This window comes from Tursiops truncatus, chromosome 3 (genome assembly GCF_011762595.2).
Source record: "Tursiops truncatus isolate mTurTru1 chromosome 3, mTurTru1.mat.Y, whole genome shotgun sequence".
Classification (NCBI taxonomy): domain Eukaryota; kingdom Metazoa; phylum Chordata; class Mammalia; order Artiodactyla; family Delphinidae; genus Tursiops; species Tursiops truncatus.
The window spans coordinates 12421510-12445728 of NC_047036.1; the positions used below are offsets into that span (position 1 = coordinate 12421510).

The 24219-nt window shown below is 46.6% G+C and overlaps 1 protein-coding gene across 1 annotated transcript in view; it reads right to left on the minus strand.

Annotated features, from left to right (window-relative positions):
- ANKH (ANKH inorganic pyrophosphate transport regulator) overlaps positions 1-24219 on the minus strand; it is a 141593-nt gene that overhangs the window by 33634 nt on the left and 83740 nt on the right. Inside the window, exons 3-8 of the mRNA XM_019951048.3 lie at positions 20783-20901; positions 17450-17533; positions 11584-11754; positions 9232-9366; positions 7020-7112; positions 3219-3314 (exon numbers count right to left, since the gene is read on the minus strand). Coding sequence (XP_019806607.1) covers positions 3219-3314; positions 7020-7112; positions 9232-9366; positions 11584-11754; positions 17450-17533; positions 20783-20901 — 698 coding nt within the window. The remainder of the gene's footprint in view (positions 1-3218; positions 3315-7019; positions 7113-9231; positions 9367-11583; positions 11755-17449; positions 17534-20782; positions 20902-24219) is intronic.

The following is a 24219-nucleotide window of genomic DNA, read 5'->3' on the forward strand; positions in this document are numbered from 1 at the left end:
TGCTATGTTCATTTCCTGACACTGAGAAGTTTCAAAATTAAAAAAGGGAAGATAGATTTGGGAGTAAAGGGCATCTTCAAAGCTTTCAAAATAGGATAACCTGAGTATAAATGAGGAGGTTGTTGCTCATGAGGGGCGGGTGCCATCGGTGCCTTTCTGATCCTTATCTCACAGGTAAGTATTAGTTGAGTCATGTATTTGTGTTCTGCTTGCTGTGCCCCTTCTGTGTCGGGCAGGATGCTAAGCCCTGGGGATAAGAGGTGACTAAGCCACAGACCCTGCCTAGGGAAGTTCAGAGCCTCCAAGGAATCATAGATGTGAAGAAGGAATAAATACTGTAAAAAGGTGTATGCTTTACAGTGACAGTGAAACGCTGAATTTAGGGGGAAAAAGCCCTAACATTTTTTTCTGTGTATCTTTTAATGGCAATTCCTCTAGCCAAGATGTGGGACCGACTGATTGAATCGTTATAAGGATCATGTATGTGAGACACACCATAAGCTGCAAACTCAGATACTGCTGTTTCTAGTGTTGGAGAAACCACCGCTTCAAGCATGCAGCAAGTGCCTCAGTCCAGAGCCTCAGGGCCAGATATCTGTTCCTGCCTGTTGGAAACAGCACAATACAGAGGAAAGGGCCCCAGAGAATGAGCTGGGAAGTCTGGCTTCCAGCTGGCGTTGTTACAGGCAGAACTCGGAGATACTGCAGGTTTGGGTCCAGAGCACTGCAGTAAAGTGAATATCACGATAAAGCAAGGAAAACAACTTAAGTTTTATTATTTACAGGTATACCTTGGAGCTATTTCAGGTTCAGTTTCAGGCCACCACCATAAAGCGCAGGTTGCAACAAAGCGAGTCACATGAATTTTTGGTTTCCCAGTGCATATAAAAATTATGTTTACACTATACTGTAGTCTCTTAAGTGTACAATATAGCGTTATGTCTAGAGAACAAATGTACATGCCTTAATTTAAAAATACTTCATTGCTAAAAGATGCTAACCATCATCTGACAACTCAGGGTTGCCACAAACCTTCAACTGGTAAAAAAAAAAATGCATTATCTGCGAAGTGCAATAAAGCGAGGTCTGCCGGTCTGTACTGGTCTGTCCTGGGGCAAGTCACTTATCCTCTTATCCTCTCTGAGTCATTTCCTTTACTAAAAAATCATGGGATTTGATCAGTTCATCTTCAAGTTCCTTTCCAACACAGGATTCTGAGTCTCTGTTTCTACGGTGACAAATCTACCCTGAGATAGATCTGTAACTTCTAGTTACAGATGGTAGGATTAGACTAATTGAACTTATTAAGTAAATAAAACCTCTACATGGGAAATCAAAGCATTTTTCTAGATCTTACTTGGTTATCATTTCAAAATACACTTGTTGCTCCTGTTTGAGAAGTACAGGTTATTGCCCGTGAACTGAAGGAGGAAAGGAATATCCTTAAACCCAGTCTGGTAAAGTTCTCCACTGGACTCAGGCACAGCTGCGGGAGGAGGTTTAAATGCAGAGAGAGGAGACCCGGCCGGACTCTGGATAGCAGAGCGAGGAACGACTGGAAGCTCCCAGCTCTCGGCGACGGACGAGTTTGCAGTCACAGAGCCTGGCACCCGAAACCAGCTGAGCTCTCAACTCCCGGTCACTTAACACAGTCTCCAAAAGCTGAGGTCTGTTCCTGGGACAGAAATCTTCTCTGTTTTTCCCCCAAATACTCTTTTGAACGGTTTCAAGGTTGTGCAGTGTTTCGCTAATATTTTAGGGAACTATGGAAAAACTTGCCCACCACAGGGAGAAATAATGCAGCCAGGAGAGCAGGGTTGCCGGGGGCAACCTGTCCTGACTCAGGCAGGCATGCTACCAGAGATCCCCCCCACCCCGGGGACGTGGCCTGGAATAGGCTTCTGACACCCCCCTTGCAGTTTCCCAGTTTCAGGAGGGAAGGACTGGAGGGAAGGGCTGGGCTGGAGTGACGGGACAGCTGAGAATGCAAGGTCATGACTCAGTGTCAGAGGTGTTAGGTGATGGGCTATATAACTTGTGTTGCCCTTGATACAATCTATTCAGGTGTTGGATCAATGGATCAAATATTAAGCTGTGGGTTTTTGAAAAAAAAAATCCATAAAAGGCTTAAAATATGTGTCGGGCTTGATTTCAAAGGACCACTATGAGGGCTTATCTAGCTAAGTGGTTCTTGTGATAATGGCCAGAGGGACCATGGTCAGCGTGTTCCTGTCATCACCACGTCCCCAAACCTCTTATTGCCTTCCGTCCTCCTTATCAGTCATTCATGATGGAGCTGCACACACCCAGGCATTTCTGCTACATTCTTACATTGTACTATAAAAATGGAGAACTGCTACAGGACTTAATAGGACACAGGTAGTCACAACAACAAACAAGGAACTGAGTTCAAAAGACCCCTATTTCTCTTTATCCTCTTCTCATCTCCATCTTTAGAACCCAAAAGGCACAGTCTACGAGGTGAAGTTGATTATAAATGTTATTTTCTTACGACTGTTGATAAATGTCATAAACAACCTTAAATTATACACCATGTGCTTTGGATTACAGAGCATGTAGGAATCTTTTCCCTGTTTTTTTGAACGTTATGTCTCTTACATTTGAATTACCCAGGGGAGTTGACAAAGGAAGGATGTGTGTTGTTTATTTAAGGCTGTGCAGAGTCACTGACAGGCCCTGCCAACAGTGAGGCGTTATCCACACTTGTTCACACCAGTATCCCTGAAGATGGCAGGACTTGGGATCCAGTAGGTGCTTGACAAGCAAGTGTTGAATGATAAATAAATGGGGAGGATATATCAGCGTAAACGTATGAGGAAAGGCACTTTTACCAGCGAAACAAACACCACCAACTAAATTTGGAAAAGGGACAGAGATGGTTATAGAGTTGACTCTGGGTATTTAAAAACGGGCTGGAAATTATTAGTAAGAGTATTAAAAATGAAAGGCAAAGGCTGCCTCTCTTCAGCACGTAAGAAGCCCTTAGAAACGCCAGAAGCTGACCCTCTATTCTTAGACTCAACGCCCTCCTCGAACGACGATCGCTCATATTTTGAGATGAAAATGTCTCGAAGAGGTTGTTATCTAATCTAGCACAACATCGTATTATGGGCTCCTGGAACTCTCCCTTGAAAATGGCGATTACCCCCCTTTCCAAAACCAAACACAGGTGGGGGCGGGGACGGGTCTCTCCTTACCGTCAGCGACAAGGCCATGCAGACGAACGTGAACTTCTTGATGTGTGCTGCAGTGACTGCGTTGCTCGTGCTCACCAGCTTATTGCTGGGGTTATTCTAGGGGGGCAAGAAAAGGCTCCACGTTATCCTTGGCTGACCACACGTGCACCTTACAGAGCATCTCGTTTCTGTTGTATCTGATGCGTCTCAAGTGTAGATGTCGAGTGACAGCTTGGCAGACAGCTGTCACTCTGAGTCTCTCTCAGACAGCTGTCATGTTTCTGGACATGAATGCTAACCAGAGGGGGTTCTGGACTGAACGCCTGGCAGTGTCTCCTGAATGAGTCCCCTCTCCTGGGCGCTGGGTGCCCACCCAGCTAGTCCAGAGCCCCAGCCCATCCTGCAGTTCCTGAGTGCCCTGGAGCTCTGCAGACAGGCGTGGCATCTGGGCCCGTATTTGAGGGCACGTGTCAAGGCCCTGTGAGGTGCGCGTTTGCTCTCCAAGATAAAGGACTGTGTGTCTCACCCATCTGTTTATTTTATTTTATTTTTTAAAGACCTTTTTTTTGATGTGGACCATTTTTTTAAAGTCGTTATTGAATCTGTTACAATATTGCTTCTTTTTTTTATGTTTTGGTTTTTTGGCAGCGAGGCGTGTGGGATCTTAGCTCCCCGACCAGGGATTGAACTCGTACCCCCTGCACTGGAAGGTGAAGTCTTAACCACTGGACCACCAGGGAAGTCCCTCACCCATCTCTTTAGCTCCTGCAACTTAGCACCACCTTTCTTGAGTAGAGAAGATGTTCAAACAGGCTTTGTTAGATTGAAATGTAAGCAAATGATGCAGACGGCCCAGAGGTCCTCTGACACGTGCCCAAGGGATTGCTGGGGCCATCCCAGGGTCACTGCTAGGCGTGCCCATCACCCAATCTAAACAAGCATCCGGCCCTCAGCCTTGAAAGGCAGCAGAGGAAAAACAACGCCAGCCTCCTTACGGATCCCAGAGCCGACTCACAAAAACTAGTCCCAGAGCCGACTCACAAAAACTAATAAGAACCTCCTGTATAAAAAAATAAATAAAATAAAATTCAAAAAAAGAAAAGAACAAACGGCGAGCCCCTGGCTCCCATATCCAGCCCAATGAAAGACACACAAGCAGAGGTGTTACAGGTCCCACTTGCAAAAGAGCTTTTGATGTTTGCTTCCCTTCAGAGGCTGAGGCAATCTCTCGAATCCCTTCTCCTTTATGCCACCTCTGGAGGGGTTGACATTTTCTTAACTCCGGTCTCTAAAGCACATCTGCTTTTCTGAAAAACAGACTGTGCACAGTGCAAATCACAGCAGGTAGGATATCTCTCCATCTCCTCTCCCCCAGGGATCTGCGAGGGTGGTGCCCCGGTGGCCTGGGCGAGAAGGAGGCCAGGCCAGGAAGAATTAGGAACCTCCAAATGCACACGCCACCCATGGTGGCAGCCACGGGCCCCAGCTCCTTCAGGTGCGCTTTTATTTTTAAAATAGCAAATATTTCTGCAAGTACGGTTGGAATAAACTACCACATATCATTAGATTAGCAACTGTGTCTCACCTTGTTTGCCCCATCTGCTCTTTCGCAGAAACATAGTCTTTTGCATATAATAACTGAACATTAGAGAGAATTTGGATGAGTGGAAAACTCTCCCAGCTCACTGTTTAGCTAGAAACAGCAGCAGTTATGCGAGAAATTTTAAATCTCTTATTCTGGAACGCACAAGGGGGCTAAGGATTTCAACTGTCAGTGCAGCAGATTCTGGAAGTCCACACAGAGGTGTTTTAAGATTCGGGTGAATAGACGGCATTCATGGGAATGGCTTGGAGTAGCGCAGTGGAATGCATGGCAACAATGGGGGAGGTTTCAAAAGGGTTCTGAGTAACTCCAGCATCTGGCTAGAGGTACGCTCCTCAAAAGAATTTTTTTGTTTTTAGGAATAAAGACACAGACCTACTAGAGAATGGACTTGAGGATATGGGGAGGGGGAAGGGTAAGCTGTGACAAAGTGAGAGAGTGGCATGGACATATATACACTACCAAATGTAAAATAGATAGCTAGTGGGAAGCAGCCGCGTAGCACAGAGAGATCAGCTCGGTGCTTTGTGACCACCTAGAGGGGTGGGATAGGGAGGGTGGGAGGGAGGGAGACGCAAGAGGGAAGAGAGATGGGAACATATGTATATGTGTAACTGATTCACTTTGTTATAAAGGAGAAACTAACACACCATTGTAAAGCAATTATACTCCAATAAAGATGTAAAAAAAAAAAAAAGAATTTTTGTGTAGTGCCTAACCTCTGTGATGGTGAATAAAACAATGCTTATCTTGGACGCTCTTAGTGAAACTGCATAGCGCTGTATTGTTAAGCTTTACTACTTCAATGTAGCCGAAAACAATTTCAGATGAGACACTCACAGCTATGAGGTTCTAACACTTTAGAATCTGCTACTGAGTTTTATTATATAATCTTATATTCCAAGAGCTAGACATTTAGCAAGATGACTTATATCCATTTTGGTTTCTGAGGACTTACTTCTATACACATGTTCCTTGACATGAAAACACTGATTTCTATCAATGGAGTGGATGAAACCCACTCAAACACAGTTCTCTCCTGCAAATGACTCAGGCCTTCGGAAGTCCACTCTCAAAGGCCTAGGAAGCAGGAATCAAAAGAATTTTTTCGGAAATGCTCTGCATCCTAATGTTGTGAATGAATGTTGGCAATCAGTAGAGGGTCCAGCTTATAGTTTACTGGGGAAGTTCCACACCCAGTAAAGAGTTCTGGGCAATAGCCTACCCTCTCTCACGTTAGGCTGCGTGGGGGCCAACCCTGAAGCACTTGGAGGTGAGTTGCTATTTGTGGGTGATTGACTATAGGTGTGGGAATAGAGGCACGTAATCAGCTGGGGACCCTGGTGAAGAGGCTTCCTCTCCTCACCTCCTAGGGCTCTTTATGGGATCACATGAAATGATATCAGCAATGGCTCTGAGCTAGTTCTAGAGAAATTCAAGGCCAAACAGTTGCTATTAAGAGTACCAGTGGCAGGTTCTGTGCTTCTTTCCTATTTTTTATTTTAAAACATTGTACACTATCTTGCTGGGGGTCTGTTTTTCTACTTCTTTGTTTCAGGATACAAGTCTACAGGTTCAAATAATTAAGCTTTAATGAAATAGGCATTTCTCAAATGATCTGCACGCAGGTCAGTCCTGACCTGGCCTCAGGTTACAGGTCTGAAGGCTTATGTGCCTTCCTGGGCTGTGTCAACAGCTGTGGAAGGACACAGTGGCCGGCACCAGAAGCTTCCAGCTGGAATAACTGCGCTGCATCCCAACCAGCCTGGACCCATGGCCGCTGCATGGACAACTTCGGTGTGCGTGTACCCCAGCACCCTGCAAGACAGCCTTAAGCTTATGAACTTAAGCACAGAACTTCCTGTACCCTCACATCTGCTATAAAGTATCGGTTTAACTAAGAAACAACAAAAGAGAAATGAAATACAATATACTAAAAGTTTTTGAGAGTATAATTTCCCTTTTGCAAATAATTTCTTGACAGGAATAACCTTGAAGTGAGTATCGGTTTGCAGAGGCATCATGGGAGCGGCATCAAGGCAAGTGTAAATTCGCCTCTGTTATTTTCTGAGTTTCCTCCGCCAGCCCCAAAGCCTCATTAATCTTGCAGAGCGAGGTGAGATTAAAAACATCACTGCGCCCGTCAACGGCGATCCCTGTCTATCAAACGCTAATTTTAAAGAGTGTGTTTCAGAAACCACGGCGCACGGGGTTCTCACCTTGTCAAAAGCAGGGTAGACAGCACGGATTTCCGTCAACCAGCCATATGGCATGTGACCCACGGGGTATGTGGCTGTCAAAATTGCCACGGCCTGCAAGAGGAAGAGCCGGCAGTTAGCAGGGCATCCGCAGAGCCTGTGTCCAGCCACTGCCTGCCGTCTGCCACGTGGCAGAGCAAGCCATCTCGGGTGTGGTCCCCACTGACAGGTCACTCCACCCTGGGTGACAGCAGGAGGAAGGGGCAGGGGCTCCCCTGCATCCCGGGAGCAGGCTGAGTGGACCCAGGGTGTGCACCTGAGATCAGGGGGATGAGTCTTGTTTTACGTGAATCCGGTGAGGAAGGGGTCCCGATCACTGCCTGAGAAGCCAAGATTTCAACCCAGGTCCACCAAATTCTCACTGAGCTAAACCAAACCTTCTAGTCTAGCTCAACTCTTGAGTCTCAAAATGCGATTCTGAGCCCCACCCCTGCTCTCTGGAGACCCTGCGCTTAGCGTCCACCGCTCTGCCTCCACGCCACCCCCCAGGGAAGCTGACGGTGTGCACGGGTCGATGGCTTTACGGTATCCTCCATCCAACTCAACTCACTTTCAATCTGTTCAGCCTGGAGAGCCCAATTTTGATGTTTAACTTAAGAAAACTAAATTAATACTTCTCATAGGAAGGCTCACAGGTTCTTCCATGAAAATGAGAGTTTCACTTCTTAGGTGAATGAAGAGGAAGAAAATTTAAAACAGAGCACCGAACCCTACATTTTTGGCAAAGTTCAACTCCCTAACTAGCTAGGACAGGAGGAATCAGGCTTCGTCTGTTCTAATGACCGTAACAGTGATGCCAGGACCGTGAGCGAGGTGGGTCCCCAGCGGGTGAAGACACTGCTGTGAGGAGCGGGTGGTGGCATTGGGCGGCCCTGGATTCAAACCTCACTTCCTCACTTCCCCAGCTGTGTGAAGTATAAACGCTCTCAGGCCCCGTTTCTGTTCCTCCGGCAGAACCATGAGAATAACGACACCCATCGTGCAGGAGTGTCGGGAGTCAATGAAACGTCCGTAAGTGCCGACATTATCAGAAGCAGACGATCGATTTATGTCAGTTCTGTCACCCTAATGCTAAGGTCTGTCTCTGTGCACTGAGGCCATTTAGAAATGGCTCAAATGTACAACGTCTTGTTTTTCTTCGGGGAAGATGGAATTCTAGCACACAGGTGATGGGGGTCCCACACTTTTTACAGGGCAGCTGAAACTGAAGTATTGAAGGAAAAAAGCTGCTATGTTACAGAAGCCAGCCCAGATGGCATTCATGATTCAACAGACAAAATCCAGGAACCAGTGGAGACAAGGGAAAGCCTTCTGCTTGTGATTTATGTGCTGTTTGTTCCAAGCCAACATGAGTTGCTTCCCAGGACATGGAAACTGGCAGCAGCCCTCAGCCTGGAAACATGCTGACAGTGCATTCAAGGGCAATGTGTAAACAGGAGGCTCTCATGGGTAGCCACCAGCCTTCCTGAAGGATCAGCAGTTCTTGAGACAATTAATTCTCCAGAGGGCAGCGGAGGAGGAAACAAATGAAGTCATTCTACTTGTTCATACCATACTTGAAAGAGGGAAAAAAGTGGAGCTGCCAGTTTCCAGATCAGTTTCTTGAGTTGAGTAAATAATGGAGACCCTCCTTTGGAGGAGGGCAGATTGCCAGAGTACATAAAGCCACGGTAGGCTCGGTACAGGAGGTGGAGAAAGGACAGGTGAGACTAGGTGGGTCAAAACGGAGGCAGCAGCCCTTCACCCCCTGGTACTTTCACTTCTGCTGCTGTGCATGGCATGTTCCGCTGTCCTCTGCAACTACTGTGAAGAGGTACCATGCTGACTCCATGGGAAAGTGGAGAGGCCGTTGAGTGGAGAGAGAAAATCTGGATTCTAACACTAGCCCAGCTTCTTGCTAGTTGTGTGTCCTTAATCTCGGTTTTCTCATGCGGTAAAAGAGAAGGACGAAGGAGATGTTTTCTCCCATACTCAGATAAATATAAAATCACATGATTCTAAGTCACTGATGGAGATCCTTATGGGTTCCTTGTGTGAAGGTGTCACATAATTTAATATCACAGAACTTCTTGAGCTCTCAAGAGGAATTGGAAACAAATTTGTAATCCACCTCCCCCGCACCCAGTTTTTACACGGCGACAGTGGGTACCCACATCCCCAGAAGCTGCCCTACCTCCGTAGCTGCAGAACTGCCACCAAGGTCCCGGGAAACAAAGAGGTTGACGATTGGCCTACTGATCCTCTGTGTAGCCAAGATGAGAGCCAAAGGCCACCAGAAGCTCAGCATCTTTCTTATTGTTGCATCTCCCTGCATCAAGAAAAGGGGATAAAAGTTCACTGAACTCTGGAAGCAGAATAGAAAAAAACAATTCAGAGTCAAAGCCTTTTCTTTCGATATCAATCACGAGTCAATTCACTATACTTAAAAATAATATAGAAAAAGCCTCTGTAGACAAGCCAAGTTGAATTAAAGTAAAATGTACAGTCTTAATAGAAATGAACTCAGACAGCTGGCAAGCTACTGTGAAGTCAAAACACACATTGAAGCCTGATGGATCCAAACGCCTATTTTCCAAACAGGGCAACTTTAACCCAAGCAGAATCCAACTTCATGGCCCAAGAAACAGGCTGGAAATTAGTTTCTGTTTAAATTACCAAACTGACTGGCTAGAAGCCATGTCAGTAAGACGTAACTCTTAGAAGTAAAACATTGTTATACTTTATTTTGGAATCAGTCTGCTCACAAATGTGCCTAATTATTTGGGCACTATATAAATCTACTCAGAGGTTCCTATTTTCAAAGCTCTGACAGAAGTCATGTAAATGTTCAGAAGCACAAGCAAAACAAAAGCATGGTAACGAGAAGGCGACTTATTAAGAATTCTACAGCAAAGATGTGCGCCCCTTTTTTTTTTTTTTTTTTTTTTTTGCGGTACGCGGGCCTCTCACTGTTGTGGCCTCTCCTGTTGTGGAGCACAGGCTCCGGACGCGCAGGCTCAGCGGCCATGGCTCACGGGCCCAGCCGCTCCGCGGCATGTGGGACCTTCCCGGACCGGGGTACGAACCTGTGTCCCCTGCATCGGCAGGCGGACTCTCAACCACTGCGCCACCAGGGAAGCCCTAGATCTGATATTATTGATGGCCTGACCTCAGATCAAGGTGGGTGGTCAATACAATTACTGGTTTTTTGGTTATTTTTGGCTGCGTTGGGTATTTGTTGCTGCGCACGGGTTTTCTCTAGTTGTGGTGAGCGGGGGCTACTCTTCGTTGCAGTGCACGGGCTTCTCATTGCGGTGGCTTCTCTTTGTTGTGGAGCATGGGCTCTAGGCGCGTGGGCTTCAGTAGCTGCGGCACATGGGCTCAGTACTTGTGGCTCGTGGGCTCTAGAGCGCAGGCTCAGTAGTTGTGGCACACGGGCTTAGTTGCTCCGCGGCATGTGGGATCTTCCCGGACCAGGGTTTGAACCCATGTCACCTGCATTGGCAGGTGGATTCTTAACCACTGCACCACCAGGGAAGTCCCGCAATTACTGTTTTTACATGACAAAAGTAACATGTGGTCAAAGGTGGGATCAAGGGGTGGAATGTGGTAATTTATTCAGGGCCATATTTATATAAATATATATATATAAAAATATATATATATATATACATAATCATGCATATCTGCCTTATATCTAGATGGATACCAACCCAAATGATACCTAAGGATAGAGAAATTAGCAAACATATAAATCAGATACTGTTTATAATGATGATGAAAAGAACGCTTTGGTCACTTGTATAAGATTGTATCTTGCTTGTACCATATTCGCCTTTTGAGGCACAGGCCAAGCTCTGCCTCCATCAGGGGGGCTTTTTAGACCTCATCCCTATCTACCCTCTCTCAGCCTCCATGAGAGAAGTTCTTGAACTCCCATTGCAGTCTCTGTACTTTCTTGGGTTCATGTCTGAATGTTGCTGCTGTGCTGGATAAGCCAAATGGGACGTAAAGCTGCTTGAGGCCAGAGACCGTATTTAAAAACTTCCTGTGTTGCCCTGTGGTACCTAAATACTCTGCTCCCTCCATAGAAGGCACCTGAATGAGTGATTGTGTTTGGCCAGTACAGAAAGTACAAACACAGCCTGGATCCCTGGTGTGAAATTAAAAATAATCAAATGTGAGTTCAGTGGTACCAGGGGTCCTAAAATCTCTGTCGAGAACAGAATGACTTCCTTTTGACAACAGAGAGTAAGGAGGACGTCAATGTTGTGTCTCCTCCTTGGCCTGACATGACTCACTGTGACTTGGTCTCCTCATATGGAGGTAAGGAGGCTGGAGAGTGACCTCTAAGGACTCTTTCATCTCCAGAGTTCATCAGTTCTCCAACTGTCTTTCCCTGTGGACACTATGAAGCACTTGGCCTTGAGATATAACATCCCAGAGCATGTGGCTGTTACACTGATGTCTCGTTTCATACGTGTGGGGTGAAACTATATTCCACTTGGATGTACAGAGAGCATGTCCTCGAGGTCTAAGGACCTACCCCCAGCTCCGGTCCACTCCTGTCCGGGATGATGTCGTGGATGTTCTTGTAGTAGCCCAGGCACAGGGTGGTGCAGCGCACAAGGGCACCCATGTACAAGGATAGGATGGGGATGAGTAGAGGCTCTCTGCATTCCAGATGACTGTGAAGCAAAATGGCGACAAAAACGACCTGAGAGATGGGGAAACAAGAACAAGTCAGTAGGGAGAAGACGGAACCAGTCAATGGAAGTGCGGCCCCACCTCTTGCACCCAGGTGAGATGTATCTCTGAGTGAAAACCTTGACACTGATGAGAAGGAGAACAGAAACTGTATTGGGCTACAGCTCAATACTGCTCTCGGAGAATTCAGGGTCATGCATTTGGGATTCACTGGAAGAGCACACGATCATTCTGTTATATTCATCATTAAGATTCTTTTAAGGCAACTGCACATCTGGTTAAGGTTATCGATTAAAAAAAGTCTAGAAACTTTGGATTCCCTGACCCCAAAGGATGCAGAAGAGCTTTGCCCTATCGATGTACACATGTAATCCACACCAGAGGACCTAAGTGACCTTCCACAAAGGATAGAACAGTGACCAATGATGGTACACAGAAAAATGGACATTAACATTTATAACATGGAATCCACTAAAAATGCTGCAAAAGCACCAATGTTAATTATTATAAAACAAGATAATTAAAATTTAAGATATTAACTTACAAAAGTGGCAAAGGTCAAAGAATACAAAGTCAAGAGGGATTGAAATAATAGTAAAGTGTCAATCTCTATTGAACAGTACAGGCTCTAAAGCAAATTTATCAATGTATTTAACCCCCCATCCTGCAGAAATCAGAGAATCAGCCCCGCCTCTGTCCAGAGTCCTTCCTGGGATTCACATGTTTGGAAGACCACTGAGGCGTACTGAGTGCACAAATAGGGTAATGGGAGAGGGGAGAGATTGTCTGGGCTACATCAATTTTTTTGTTGTTGTTTGTTTGTTTAAAAAAATTATTTGTTTAATTTATTTTGAAGAGGAACACAGTGATTAAATATCAAGATTTATAAAAAGTCTACCTAGTACCTTTGAACCCCATCCATCCATTTTCTATCCACTACAGCAATGAATCTGTTTGATTATTTTCAGGAATAATATTCTAAATATTTACCAACAGACTGAACAACTGAACAGAACAGACAACGGGCCTGGCTGTTATGGTAAGAACCAGCTGAATATCAGCCCTGCATTAGTTTTGTATTTGTCCTTAGAGAATTTTGTTAAGTAGTATCCATTTTTCCCCTCCTTCTTTTAGTTATTTATTTATTTTTCATTTTTAAATTTGGGGGGGGGGTACATCAATCTTAGTAGCCAAATATCCAGGGAATGATAGGCTTGTGAAATCTACCACCACTAAATGATCCTGACCGAAGGAGGCGTACGCGGATCACTGCATTCTCAAGAAATCAGTGATGACACAAAGTTAAAAAAGAAGCTGGAGAACGAGCACAGTTCATCAAATGAGTGCGTTCAGTTGCCACAGGGGACAGAGAAAGGCAGGGTAATCCAGAGAAACTCTTCTGAACGAGATAATAGTATGAGACGTTGGAGGAGGTCTGCTGGTAGCACAAACCGACACTTGTGCCCGGGTTGCTGCTCTCAAACCGGTAAACGGGACAGAGAGGCCCTTAGGCGGATGCAGGGGACAGAGCTACCGCTTGGCTGCGTGGACATGACCAGGCTGCCCAGAGCATGGGCGCGTGAGTGTCCACTCAGGCTCATGATCACACACTCACATTCACTTTCACCGAGGATACAGTGGAGCCCATTGATGGAAATAAAGATGCCCGTGACTGTCTCCATGCCTGTTGCTTCCCAGTGGAACAAATGTACCATATTAACTGAGGGATGCAAAGACCAGCTGGGGGAAACCTGGTGAAGGATCCATTGTGTTTGGAACAGAAGATTGCGTTCTGTAATGTGGCCAAGATGCCCATTTATTTCTCTAACTAATCAGAGGCCTTAAGGGGCCCTAATATGCAAACAGACTAGTCTGTCTGCCGCAAGCTTAAGATTCGACATACACAGACCTACAGTGTAAACGAAGATGGTCATGTTCAGAGACTGAAAACACACTGGAGGAAAAATGGATATGTGAAGACCAACCCCTCCTCTGCCCAGTCCAGAAAGGCTCCCGGTGATGCCATCAGGATGGCCATGCAAGACGAGTAGGACCAAGGAAGGGGATCTGGAAGTGAAGGAGAAGGGAGGGGGAGGTGTGGAGATGACAGGAAAGTGGCCCGAGGAGCACAGCAGGCTGGAGTGTGGCAGAGGGCGGGCAGGAGCCATTGGGCCGGTAGCGATCAAGGCCGAAGTGAAGATTTTCTCAGCCTCCCTCATGTCGTTAATAGCTTGATGCCAGGTGGTCCAACACATACCATACATCTTACGCCTTCGCTGGGCTGTATCATTTATCAACTTAAGATAACACCTGGGCCTTTTGCAATTCAATCCAGAATTAAGATTTTTGATTCTGATACCATCATCAAAACCTTGTCGGACTATTTTCTGCAGGTAACGTACTGCCTCGGTGGCGAGGATTTTCCCAGGGAAAGCCTGCTACGTGCTGGCCCCGTCCTGGGTGCTGGGGATTCAATGATAGATAAGATTGTCCCAGGCTCTGTTCTCCTGGAGCTGACAGCCTAGTGGGGAAGGCAGAGATGGTAATCAACCTGTGAAAAGGCCTGTGAAGGACAGAGGGCGGTGGTGCTGGGAGAGCCAGGCTGTGGGGTGAGGGAGGGCGCCCACGTGGGGTGCAACTGAGCCGAGACCCAATGCCTTGGCAGGAGCCGGCAGGGGCCGACAGGAGCCAGGGTTAGGTGGGGCAAGCCGAGGCAGGAAATCTCCTTCCGGGCAGAAGCCAGGCAAAGCCCCCAGCGGGAGGCAGCTCGGCCACACTGAATTGGTCACAAGGGAGGACCAGTGGCTGGAGGGTAGAGAGCAAGGGGACAAGAGGAGAGTGACGGGGCTGGGGAAGAAGCAGAGCCTGTGGGGTTTCAGCACCTCGTAGACCATGATCAGGATTTTGGCTTTTTATCTCAAGGACACCAGGAGGTGATTCTAAAGCAGGTTCTAGGCAGGGGGTGAGATGGCCAGCATTTCACTGAGAATAGATCCCTGTGGCCGCAGTGGGGAAGGACGGAGGAGAGCCAGAGCAGAGGGGCAGGCCCGAGTCAGGAGGCATCGCTGAGAGTTCAGGTGGGAGGGGTGATCCCTCAGACCAGGGCGAGGGCAGCCGAGATGGGGAGAAGAGGGCAGATAAAGAAACATCTAGGATTAAAAATTTTAGACGGATGGTCCTGAAGAGGGATGCTCCTAGGGTGGCTCCCAGGTGTCTGAGCTGATGGTAGGGGCACAGATTCATTCAAAACCACCATCATCAAGATCATGAAGAGTATGAACTGAGGCTTACGATGCCTCTGAAGGATGTGAGTGGAAATAGCATAGAGCTATCTAGATGGCTTGTCTAGAGCTCAGAGGAGAGGGCCTGGCCGCAGATATTTATCTGGTGATCATCAATCTTGTTACAGATGGTTTAAACGTAGGGCATGCAGTAGATTCTTCACGAATAGAATACACAGTAAGGAGAGAGATGGATCTGAGGAACATTTACACATCAGTAGATGAGCTCGGCCACCAGAAGTCGGAGAAAAACCAGGACGTGGTGGTGTGAGAGCCAATGGGAAGGGATGTTTCATGGACGAAGGCGCAGTCAACAGAGTGAAGAGTTGCTGAGACATCCATGAGGTCAACAAAAAGTGCCCGCTGGATTCAGTGGCAAGAGGGTCACTAGTGAGAACAGTGTGGGCGAAGTGATGGGAGTGGAGGTCAGCGTGGGGTAGGTAAAAGGAAGAAAGAGAAGTGCAAAAGTGGAGACAGTGAGAGGAAACTGGCCTTCCAAAAGGTGTGGCTGGGAAGTAATAGAGAATTGTAGCTAAAGACATACATGAGAAAAAGCCTCTTGTTGCTGTCGTTATGGTGTTAAGATGGCAGATGTCTGAGCATGTTTCCATGTCAAAGAGAAATGATCCAGGGGAGAGAGAAGGAGTCACGGATAACCAATCAAATAAGGTTCCTGAGAAAGCAGGACAGGATAGGCTTCAAGGCACAGGAGGAAGAAGTGGCCTTGGACAGAGGAGGGACACCTCCTCTCCTGGAATGGGAGAGGGAACGGAGATGAGGCAAGGGTCTGAAAGTAGGCATGTGGGTTTAAATTTCTCAGTGAGGTAGGCAATGAGGTCACCTGCCAGGGAGAGTGAAGTGGGCGGAGACCCTCTGACATGGTTACCAGAGTCCGCAGTGGTGAGTGATGAGAGGATGAATCTATACTTTGATCAGTTTGTCCCACTGTGTAACTTTTTGCTGGAGTGCTTGCTACCTGGGTGCAGGTGGTGCAAGGTGCACACCATTGGGTGGTTCAGGACGGGGATTTTGCCCGAAGGCTGAGATGGAAAGGCAGGAGACAAAGGGACCTAGAGTAGTGCAGCCAGATTACTCAGCTGGGATCCTGGGATCCCATCCCTGGGATCTCAGCTGACTTCAGAAGGCCAGGGCTGATGACAGCACAGAGGGGAAAGGACTAGAGGTCCCACTGAGGCCCAACACCCCATGAGAATCCTCATTTGATACTGAGCAAGCTAAGAAAGTCTAGATGATCACAAAATAAATAAAAAACATATGACTATTACAATAATGATGACACAGAAAAGCATGGCATGTTGGAACCAAAGCAAGAGGTTTTTTTTGTATTATGATGGGAAATTAATTAGCTTAGTAAAGGTTTTCAAACTGGGAGTTGCCACTGAAATTCAAGGCATTATAAACTCTTTTCATTTTATCGTTGGTGATTGTTACTCCCTATCTATCTATGCCGAGGTGGTATTTCAAAGGACTTTGCCTAGGATCTATTTATTCATTACCAAGTCTGGTAATTAACAAATGCTTACAAGTAATGAGAGGACTGAAGCTGGGGGGTGGGAGGGGAAGCAGAAGACTTAAGAACAAACATTGAATTTATTCCCCCAACCAAATTGTGGCAGGAACTCCAACTATAAGGTTTAAAACAGAAACTTCACCAGGAAAAGCCCAAGGCCAGATGGCACCTGAATCCAGCTTCCATCGCCCCTACCAACCAGTTATGTTTATTCCGAGCTTTTGAGCCCTCCCAACAGGCAGCGGCCAGGACCAGGTTTAAAATTAAGAAGGAAGGGCTTCCCTGGTGGCGCAGTGGTTGGGGGTCCGCCTGCCGATGCAGGGGACACGGGTTCGTGCCCCGGTCCGGGAGGATCCCACATGCCGTGGAGCGGCTGGGCCCGTGAGCCATGGCCACTGAGCCTGCGTGTCCGGTGCCTGTGCTCCGCAACGGGAGAGGCCACAACAGTGAGAGGCTCGCATACGGCAAAAAAAAAAATTAAAAAAAAATATAAAAAAATAAAGAATAATTCCTAGGAGCATTCTCTAGAAGCTAGCATCTAGTGACTCAGCCACACAGAGGTCCATGTGTGCACAGTGACCCTGTGACCACCCACTAGCTTTGACTTCAGAGTCATTTCACGTGCAAGTGCCTTAACAATAAAGGGCAAAACCTCTGATAGTAAATTTAAATTCCTACAACACCCATTCCTGCAAGATCCTACACGCTTGTATCATGGGGGGGGGGTTCCATTTGCTCATTCACTTAACAAGCATTTATGGAAGTTCACGTTTGTTTTGAGTAATGCAGGGACGCTCGCGGAGCGGATAGTTGTAAATGAGGCAGCAGCCGGTTCTGTCCATCACCTGCAAGGGGCTCTGAGCAGCTCTGATGGACACACGGATCACATTTACCTGAGCTATGACGTCTGAGATTGAGGCACATCCGACCAGGAAACTGTATTTGTGTTTTAAGAGAATGCCAGCATGGGTCCATGCCTGCCAGGAAGGAGAGAACAGGGTATGAGATACACCTGTGGGATTAGGTTATTTCTGGTCATTATGAGTCCCTGGGCATTCCTGAAACAGAATAGAAACGCACCCCCCAACCTTAGTAGCACAGGTTTCATAAATCTTTGATTGGTAAAATGACTGTAACTTAGCCTGGCGGCTAGGACCACATGAGACTTAAGTGGAACCAATGACTGCACAGTGTGTATTTGGTACCAGTTCTATGCAGACTAGTGTACTGGTTTGTGTGTCTGGCAGGAAACCTGGCTGAATACCAGGAATGGGGGGCCAGTGGGAGTCACAAAGCACAGCATTCTCCATCCGTGAAGCATGTTCTAATGAGGGCTCTAAACTGGATCTGAGTTACTACCGTCATTGCAGGCACTCACTGACTGATCAGGTTCTACTGTTTCCTTCTCTTTAAGTTTGGGCGGGATCCGATCTGTCACTTCGTGCCTTTGAGGAAAATTAAGAGGAAAGTCCTCCAAGGGTTACAGACAGTGAAAGTTCCAGGGGATGGCAGGTTTGGAGAAGGTTTGAAGTTCAAAGTAGGATCCGCTTAAGCATCATCCTTCTAACCAGTAACGGCTGACCTGAACTGACAAAGGAATAACATTTCACGTGAGCTAAACATAATCAGACAAGTGTGATTTATTTCCTAGGTCTGTGTCAAGACTTTATAGCCGCTGCTACATCTACTTCCTCCTCAGCTCGTAGGGCCAAAGGTGCTAAATGGGAAAAGAAATGCAAGGTGTAGATAAGATTTGCAAATTGTGGCTTGTAGGCTACCTTTGTTGACCAAAAGCTGTCTGGACGATAAGCTTTGTGATTTGCAAATATTATCTCTCCAACAAATACATCAGGGCCATGCTGCAAGGTGTGTGTGTGTGCGTGTGTGCATGTGCGTGTGCGTGTGTGTGTGTGTTTGGGGTGATATGTATTATTTTGGTTTTTATTAGCAATCTCTTACTACTGGGCCTTTTGGGGGAGTTGAGAGATGAAACATGGAAGAAAAGGGTGTCCATCACAGATGTTCTGGTGTTAGACTGAGCTTCGGAAACTTCCGTGGCAAATAAACAAAGAAGGGAAGTGGAACACAGGGCACTGAAGAGTCTGTGAGTCACTTTTAGTCCTGAGTTCCCTGAGTTCACTGTATAATTGTGTTTACACAGTCCCAGTACAGACAGGAGGGCAGGCATTAGAGCAGAATCATGGACTCTGCTGAAGAAGCTGGGCTTTTACTCTCTTAGGTCGTGAAAAAGGTCACTCCATTCAATTCTCTCACTGCTTTGAAAGCACTGTGGTACCACCTCAGTCCAGCCTGGGCCCTGTGGGGAATCCGGTTCTACACACTCCAAACCCTTGGCTGTTTTCTTTTTGGGGTAGCGGGTATGGGAGCAGGGGGTATGCATCAACTACCAGAGTAAACACACCTGGTGATAAGCAAGAAAAAGAAAATCCAGGTACAAGTGTTCCAGTGGCCAAATTCTCCACCTAAAGTGATGTCACGACAACTAAAAATCAGGACCTCCGGTGGAAACTAAGGGTTTGATATCTAAGGCTCCCTGGCCCACCAGTAGGAAGCTGTCAGATTCAAGAAGGCTGCCCCCGTAACCCTGCTACAGGCACATTAAGACTTCTGATGACATCTGAGAGGATGGACCACATACATTTTTACATTGCATCATTCCTCTGAGGATGGGGGGCTAATGCATACCTCAATACCTCCATTCACCTCACACGTCTAATGTATATAGAACTGGAGGTAAGGACTGGTAGAAAAACTTATATAGACTATCGTATGTTAAAGTCTCCTTCCAAGGGTAATTTAAAACGGAGCCCAAAGAAAAGGTTTATTTTCTAGCATTAGACATTGTTGGAAATATAGAAATATATATATTTGGCTAAGTCTCTTTTATATCTGTAACACAGATGAATAGGAAAAAAGCATTCTCTGAGAACGCTTCAGTATCAGAACAAAGAATTTAATCTATGGAAGTCAGCCACCCTTAGCTAATCTAGCAAAGCTGGCTATTGAAGTAATAAAATCCTATCAGTATATTCAAGCGAGTCTTATTCTAAAAAGCTTTGGGTGCTTATACCACACAAGTGGTAAGTTTATCTGAAAGCTATTCTGATCCCTTGATCCTGAATATATCAGAAAGGAATTTATATTTGAATCAATTTTTCAAACAAGCTCTCTTGCCTACTGCCAGAACTTGTGGCAAATATAGATAATTCTCATAAAATAAACTGAAAAGATGGACTGGTTAAAAGTCAGTGGTCAGTTGGAGCCCTTCTGCACTGCCGGCGGGGACGTAAAATGGTGCAGCTGCTGCTGAACTCAGTATGACAGGTCCTCAAAACATTAAAAACAGAATTACCATATGATCCAGCAATTCCACTTCTGGGTATATACCCAAAAGAATTAAAGCAAGGACTCAAAGGGCCATTGGCTCACTCATGTTCACAGTGGCATTATTCATAGTAGCCAAAAGGTGGCAGTAACCCCGGTGTGTCCACTGATGGATGAAAGGGTAAACCAATGTGGCTTTTACACATACAAGGAATACTATTCAGCCTTAAAAAGAGGGACATTCTGACACATGCTGCATGCGACATGCACGAACCTTGAAGACATTCTGCTAAGTGAAATAAGCCCGTCACAAAAAGACAAATATTGTAGGATTCCACTCACGAGGTACCGAGAACAGTCAAGTTCATAGAGACAGAAGTAGAGTGCTGGGAGCCAGGGGCTGGGGTAGGGGGTGGGAGTTAGTGTTCAATGGGGCAGAGACTCAGCTGGGAAGATGGAGAGGGCCGAGGGTGGATGGCGGTGATGGGAGCACCACGATGTGAACGCACCTAACGCCACTGAAGTGGGCGCTTCAAAATGGTTAAGATGGGAAGTTTCATGTTATATGTATATTATCACAATCGGAAAAGAATGTGGTGGGCAGTGAAGACAGCCTCGGATGTGTTGGTCATTTTCTGGGGGGAATAAGTGGATCCATTTCTGGGTTGCTGGGGGCTGGGGGAGGGGAGGGTGGGGAGGCAGTGTTTAATGGCAACAGAGTCAGTATCCCAAGATGAAAAGAGTTCTGAAGAGTCACAGCAATGTGAATATACTCCATGCCATTGAACTGTATACATAAAAATGGTTAAGATGGTGAAGTTTAGGCTATGTATTTTTTACCGTAAGTTTTTTAAACAGTGCCAACGATCTTCTCTACTCACCATTGCATCCATAAAAGGGAAGGCAGCAAGATACAGGAAGGCCCTTCTCGTTTTGTTCCCCACTGACTCATCCACATGGTGCAATTTATTGATGATGTAGTAGCCTAAGTCACTATATGCTGCAGAAGGTAAAACAAAACAAAACAGAACATGGCAATATTTAGAAAACATTATCCTCATAAGCTTTTTATCTCAAAAGTTTTTTTTTAAATAAATGTATTTATTTTATTTTATTTATTTTTGGCTGCGTTGGGTCTTTGTTGATGCCCGCGGGTTTTTCTCTAGTTGCGGCGAGCGGGGGCTACTCCTCGGTGCGGTGCACGGGCCTCTCATTGCGGTGGCTTCTCCTGCTGCGGAGCACGGGCTCTAGGCGTGCAGGCTTCAGTAGTTGTGGCATGCGGGCTCAGTAGTTGTGGCTCATGGGCTCAGCAGTTGTGGCTCATGGGCTCTAGAGCACAGGCTCAGTAGTTGTGGCACACAGGCTTAGTTGCTCCGTGGCATGCGGGATCTTCCCAGACCAGGGCTCGAACCCATGTCCCCTGCATTGGCAGGCGGATTCTTAATCACTGTGCCACCAGGGAAGCCCTCAAAAGTTTAAAAACAATTTTAAATATAATATTTGGGTTTTGGTACAAAAATTACAAAATTCAGATGAGCAAAAAGAAGAAAATCATCTACAGTCTCAGTCATCCCTCTGCCCAGAAGGGGTCACAGTTGAAACTCTAGGTTCTAATTGCCCAGTTCTTTTACAGGTGTGTGTGGTGGATTATGCGTGAGTGTTTTAACATAACAATGGGATAACATACCTTTCAATAAAAATGTTAAAGCTAGCTTTTCACTGTTTGTCATTCCTTTTGTATCATTTTTTTGGGAGGAGGGTGGTAACTGTGGGTATAGTCTCCCCAGTGGAAAAATGCTATCTCTGTGCTTTCCAAGTCCCTCCAACATGAGGACCTGTGACCAGTGTGTGACTGGAACATAATGGGCCTTAACCAACACAGGCTGAATGAATGTGTTGGTGCCAAAGGGAGAGAAAGGAAGAAAGAGAAAGGTCTCCTAGTGTCTGCTAGGCGTTCTGGCAGACATTGTTAGTAAAGGTTAAATACAATATTCAGCTATTTGCTACCTCATTGATACAATGTTTAGACTATATAGGAAAACAATGATCTTTGTGTTTTCATAGTGCTCTAATAGTAGTGTTCCCGCTGTGTTCATTCTTTTGTAAATATGAATATCCATGTACTTGACAACTGCAGCAGAGGCTTTGAAATCAGAAAGGAGATAAAATTTAGTGTCTCACTTTGTGAAATAATAAGAATCCCTTCCCCCATCTCAAAGTTTGGGGGACGACTTATTACCATATAAACTGGTAAAAAGAAATAATCCTCCATCCTCTGTCGGGATTAGTCTGGAATTATGGGGATGTTGGATTAAGTGTGCTCTTCAGGATGATATCCAAGTTATTTAAATGTCTATAAATAGAAATCTCAGCGAGGGTAGAGGTACAAGTAAGTGATTTCAAGGGGTAGGGGGCTGGGATGGCTAAGACATCCAGCATGCAATGCTGGTGGGACAGGCAAATGCAGGCGAGGAGGGCCCAGTCCTCCCAGGAAGGGCAGAGGTGGAAACCAAGAGGCGAGCTGCCAGGTGAGCCCAGGTGGCAGGTGTGGAGCGTGGCGGGACCAGCAAAACCACTGAGGCAGCAAGAAGAGAAATCCAGGAGGGAGGGTGGCACTTGGCAGAAAGAGAAAAGACTGGGGAAATGGGATTAGTTACGGCCAGGGACAAGGAAGGCAGCTGTGATGTCCTGCTTGGATCAGAAGGCACGTGGGTGACCTGATCCTGGAAAGCAGGAGGAAGCCCTCCAGCCCGACTTGGCAGCGAGGTGAGAAGTGCATTCAGACCTGAGATTAGCTGGTGAAACACACAGCCGGGATAAAGATGTTGCTGGACCACACACACAGCTTACTTTGGGTGCCGAGATTTGGAAATCGTGGCTGCTGTTGATTTGTACACTCCTTTTCATTCAGTCAAGTTCACTGCGCTGAGACCTGCGCAGAGATGGTCCTGACCCTGCCCACCCCACTGCCCCTCCCAGCAGAGACCGCTGGCAATAGTAAAGGCGGCCACGCTGGGCGAGCAGAGCAATGCTAAGTGCACGAGCCCGGGGCTGGCTCTGAAGAGCTCAGGAGCTAACATTTCCTGGTAAAGGTTAGCACCAATACAAACGCCAGCTGACTGGACTGGACTGGATGGCTAACGCTGGGCCCTTGAGATTAGAAAAGGCTGAGATCCGGAGGGCAATGTATGGGTTGACCTGTGTCCCCGCACAATTCATTTGCTGAGTCCTTAGTCCCCAGGACCTCAGAAGGTGACCTTATTTGACAACCAGGTCATGGCAGGTATAATTAGCTGAGATGGGGTCACGCTGGAGAAGAGTGGGCTCTTGGTGTCCTTCTCAAAAGGGGGAATTTGGACACAGAGATAGACACGCACAAGGAGAAGCCCATGAAAACATGAAGGCAGAGATCGGGGAGATGCTTCCACAAGCCAAGGGACAGCGCACGTTGCAAACCACTGGAAGCTGGAGAGGGGCCTGGGACAGACTCTCCGTCACGGCCTCAGACGGAACCAACCTCACTGCCACCACCTCAACCTTCCAGCCTCCAGACCGTGAGACCACACACTTCTGCTGTCTGTGTTGCTCTGTTAGGACAGACCTAGCAAACTCATACAGGTGGCTTCTAGGAAGGGGAGAATTATTTTCCCGTGAGTCTCTGGGGTAATGGCAGGAAAAGAAGGGACGTGTGAATTTGAACAGCCGAGAGCAGGGCGTGCAGTTTGCTCATGTGGCCTGAGTGTATAGGGATCAGTATAAATAAGCTTCTCTACTTCTGTGAATATACCTAAGTGTACCAACTTATTACACTATTTTAACTAAAACATCAAAAACAGTGCCTTTATGTAGAGCAGTGAAGAGCTGACATCTGAAGCTTAACAGGGTCTGAAGGACTGCTGGGTGCTGAGCTCGACCAAGCCTCTGACTCTGCCAGGATGTTTCCCCCACGTCACTCCCCTGCTTTGTTCAGTCTGCAGCTCCAGGGTCCCCAGGTGCCAGGGGTACTTTGAGACCAATGGGCCCAAGGATGCTTTTGCTTCTTTTTACTTCTTGTCCTCCTTTAGCTACCAGAGAAAAACTTTGGAGGCCAAGGGAAGAAGCTTTCTTCCCGTCTTTCTTCCTTCCTTTTACTCCTCCCATATGTAGTAGAAGAAGAGTCTGGTTGTAACTACAAAGGTTGTTTCCACCCTGTGAGCTGGGAGAGTAAAATCCCAGCGGCTGTTTTCCACCCAGTATCGCCTCACCCTCCCCTCCCGTGTCCCAGAGCTGTTTCTGGCTGGAGGTACAGGCTGGGGGTAATTTGTTTAAAGCACTTTGC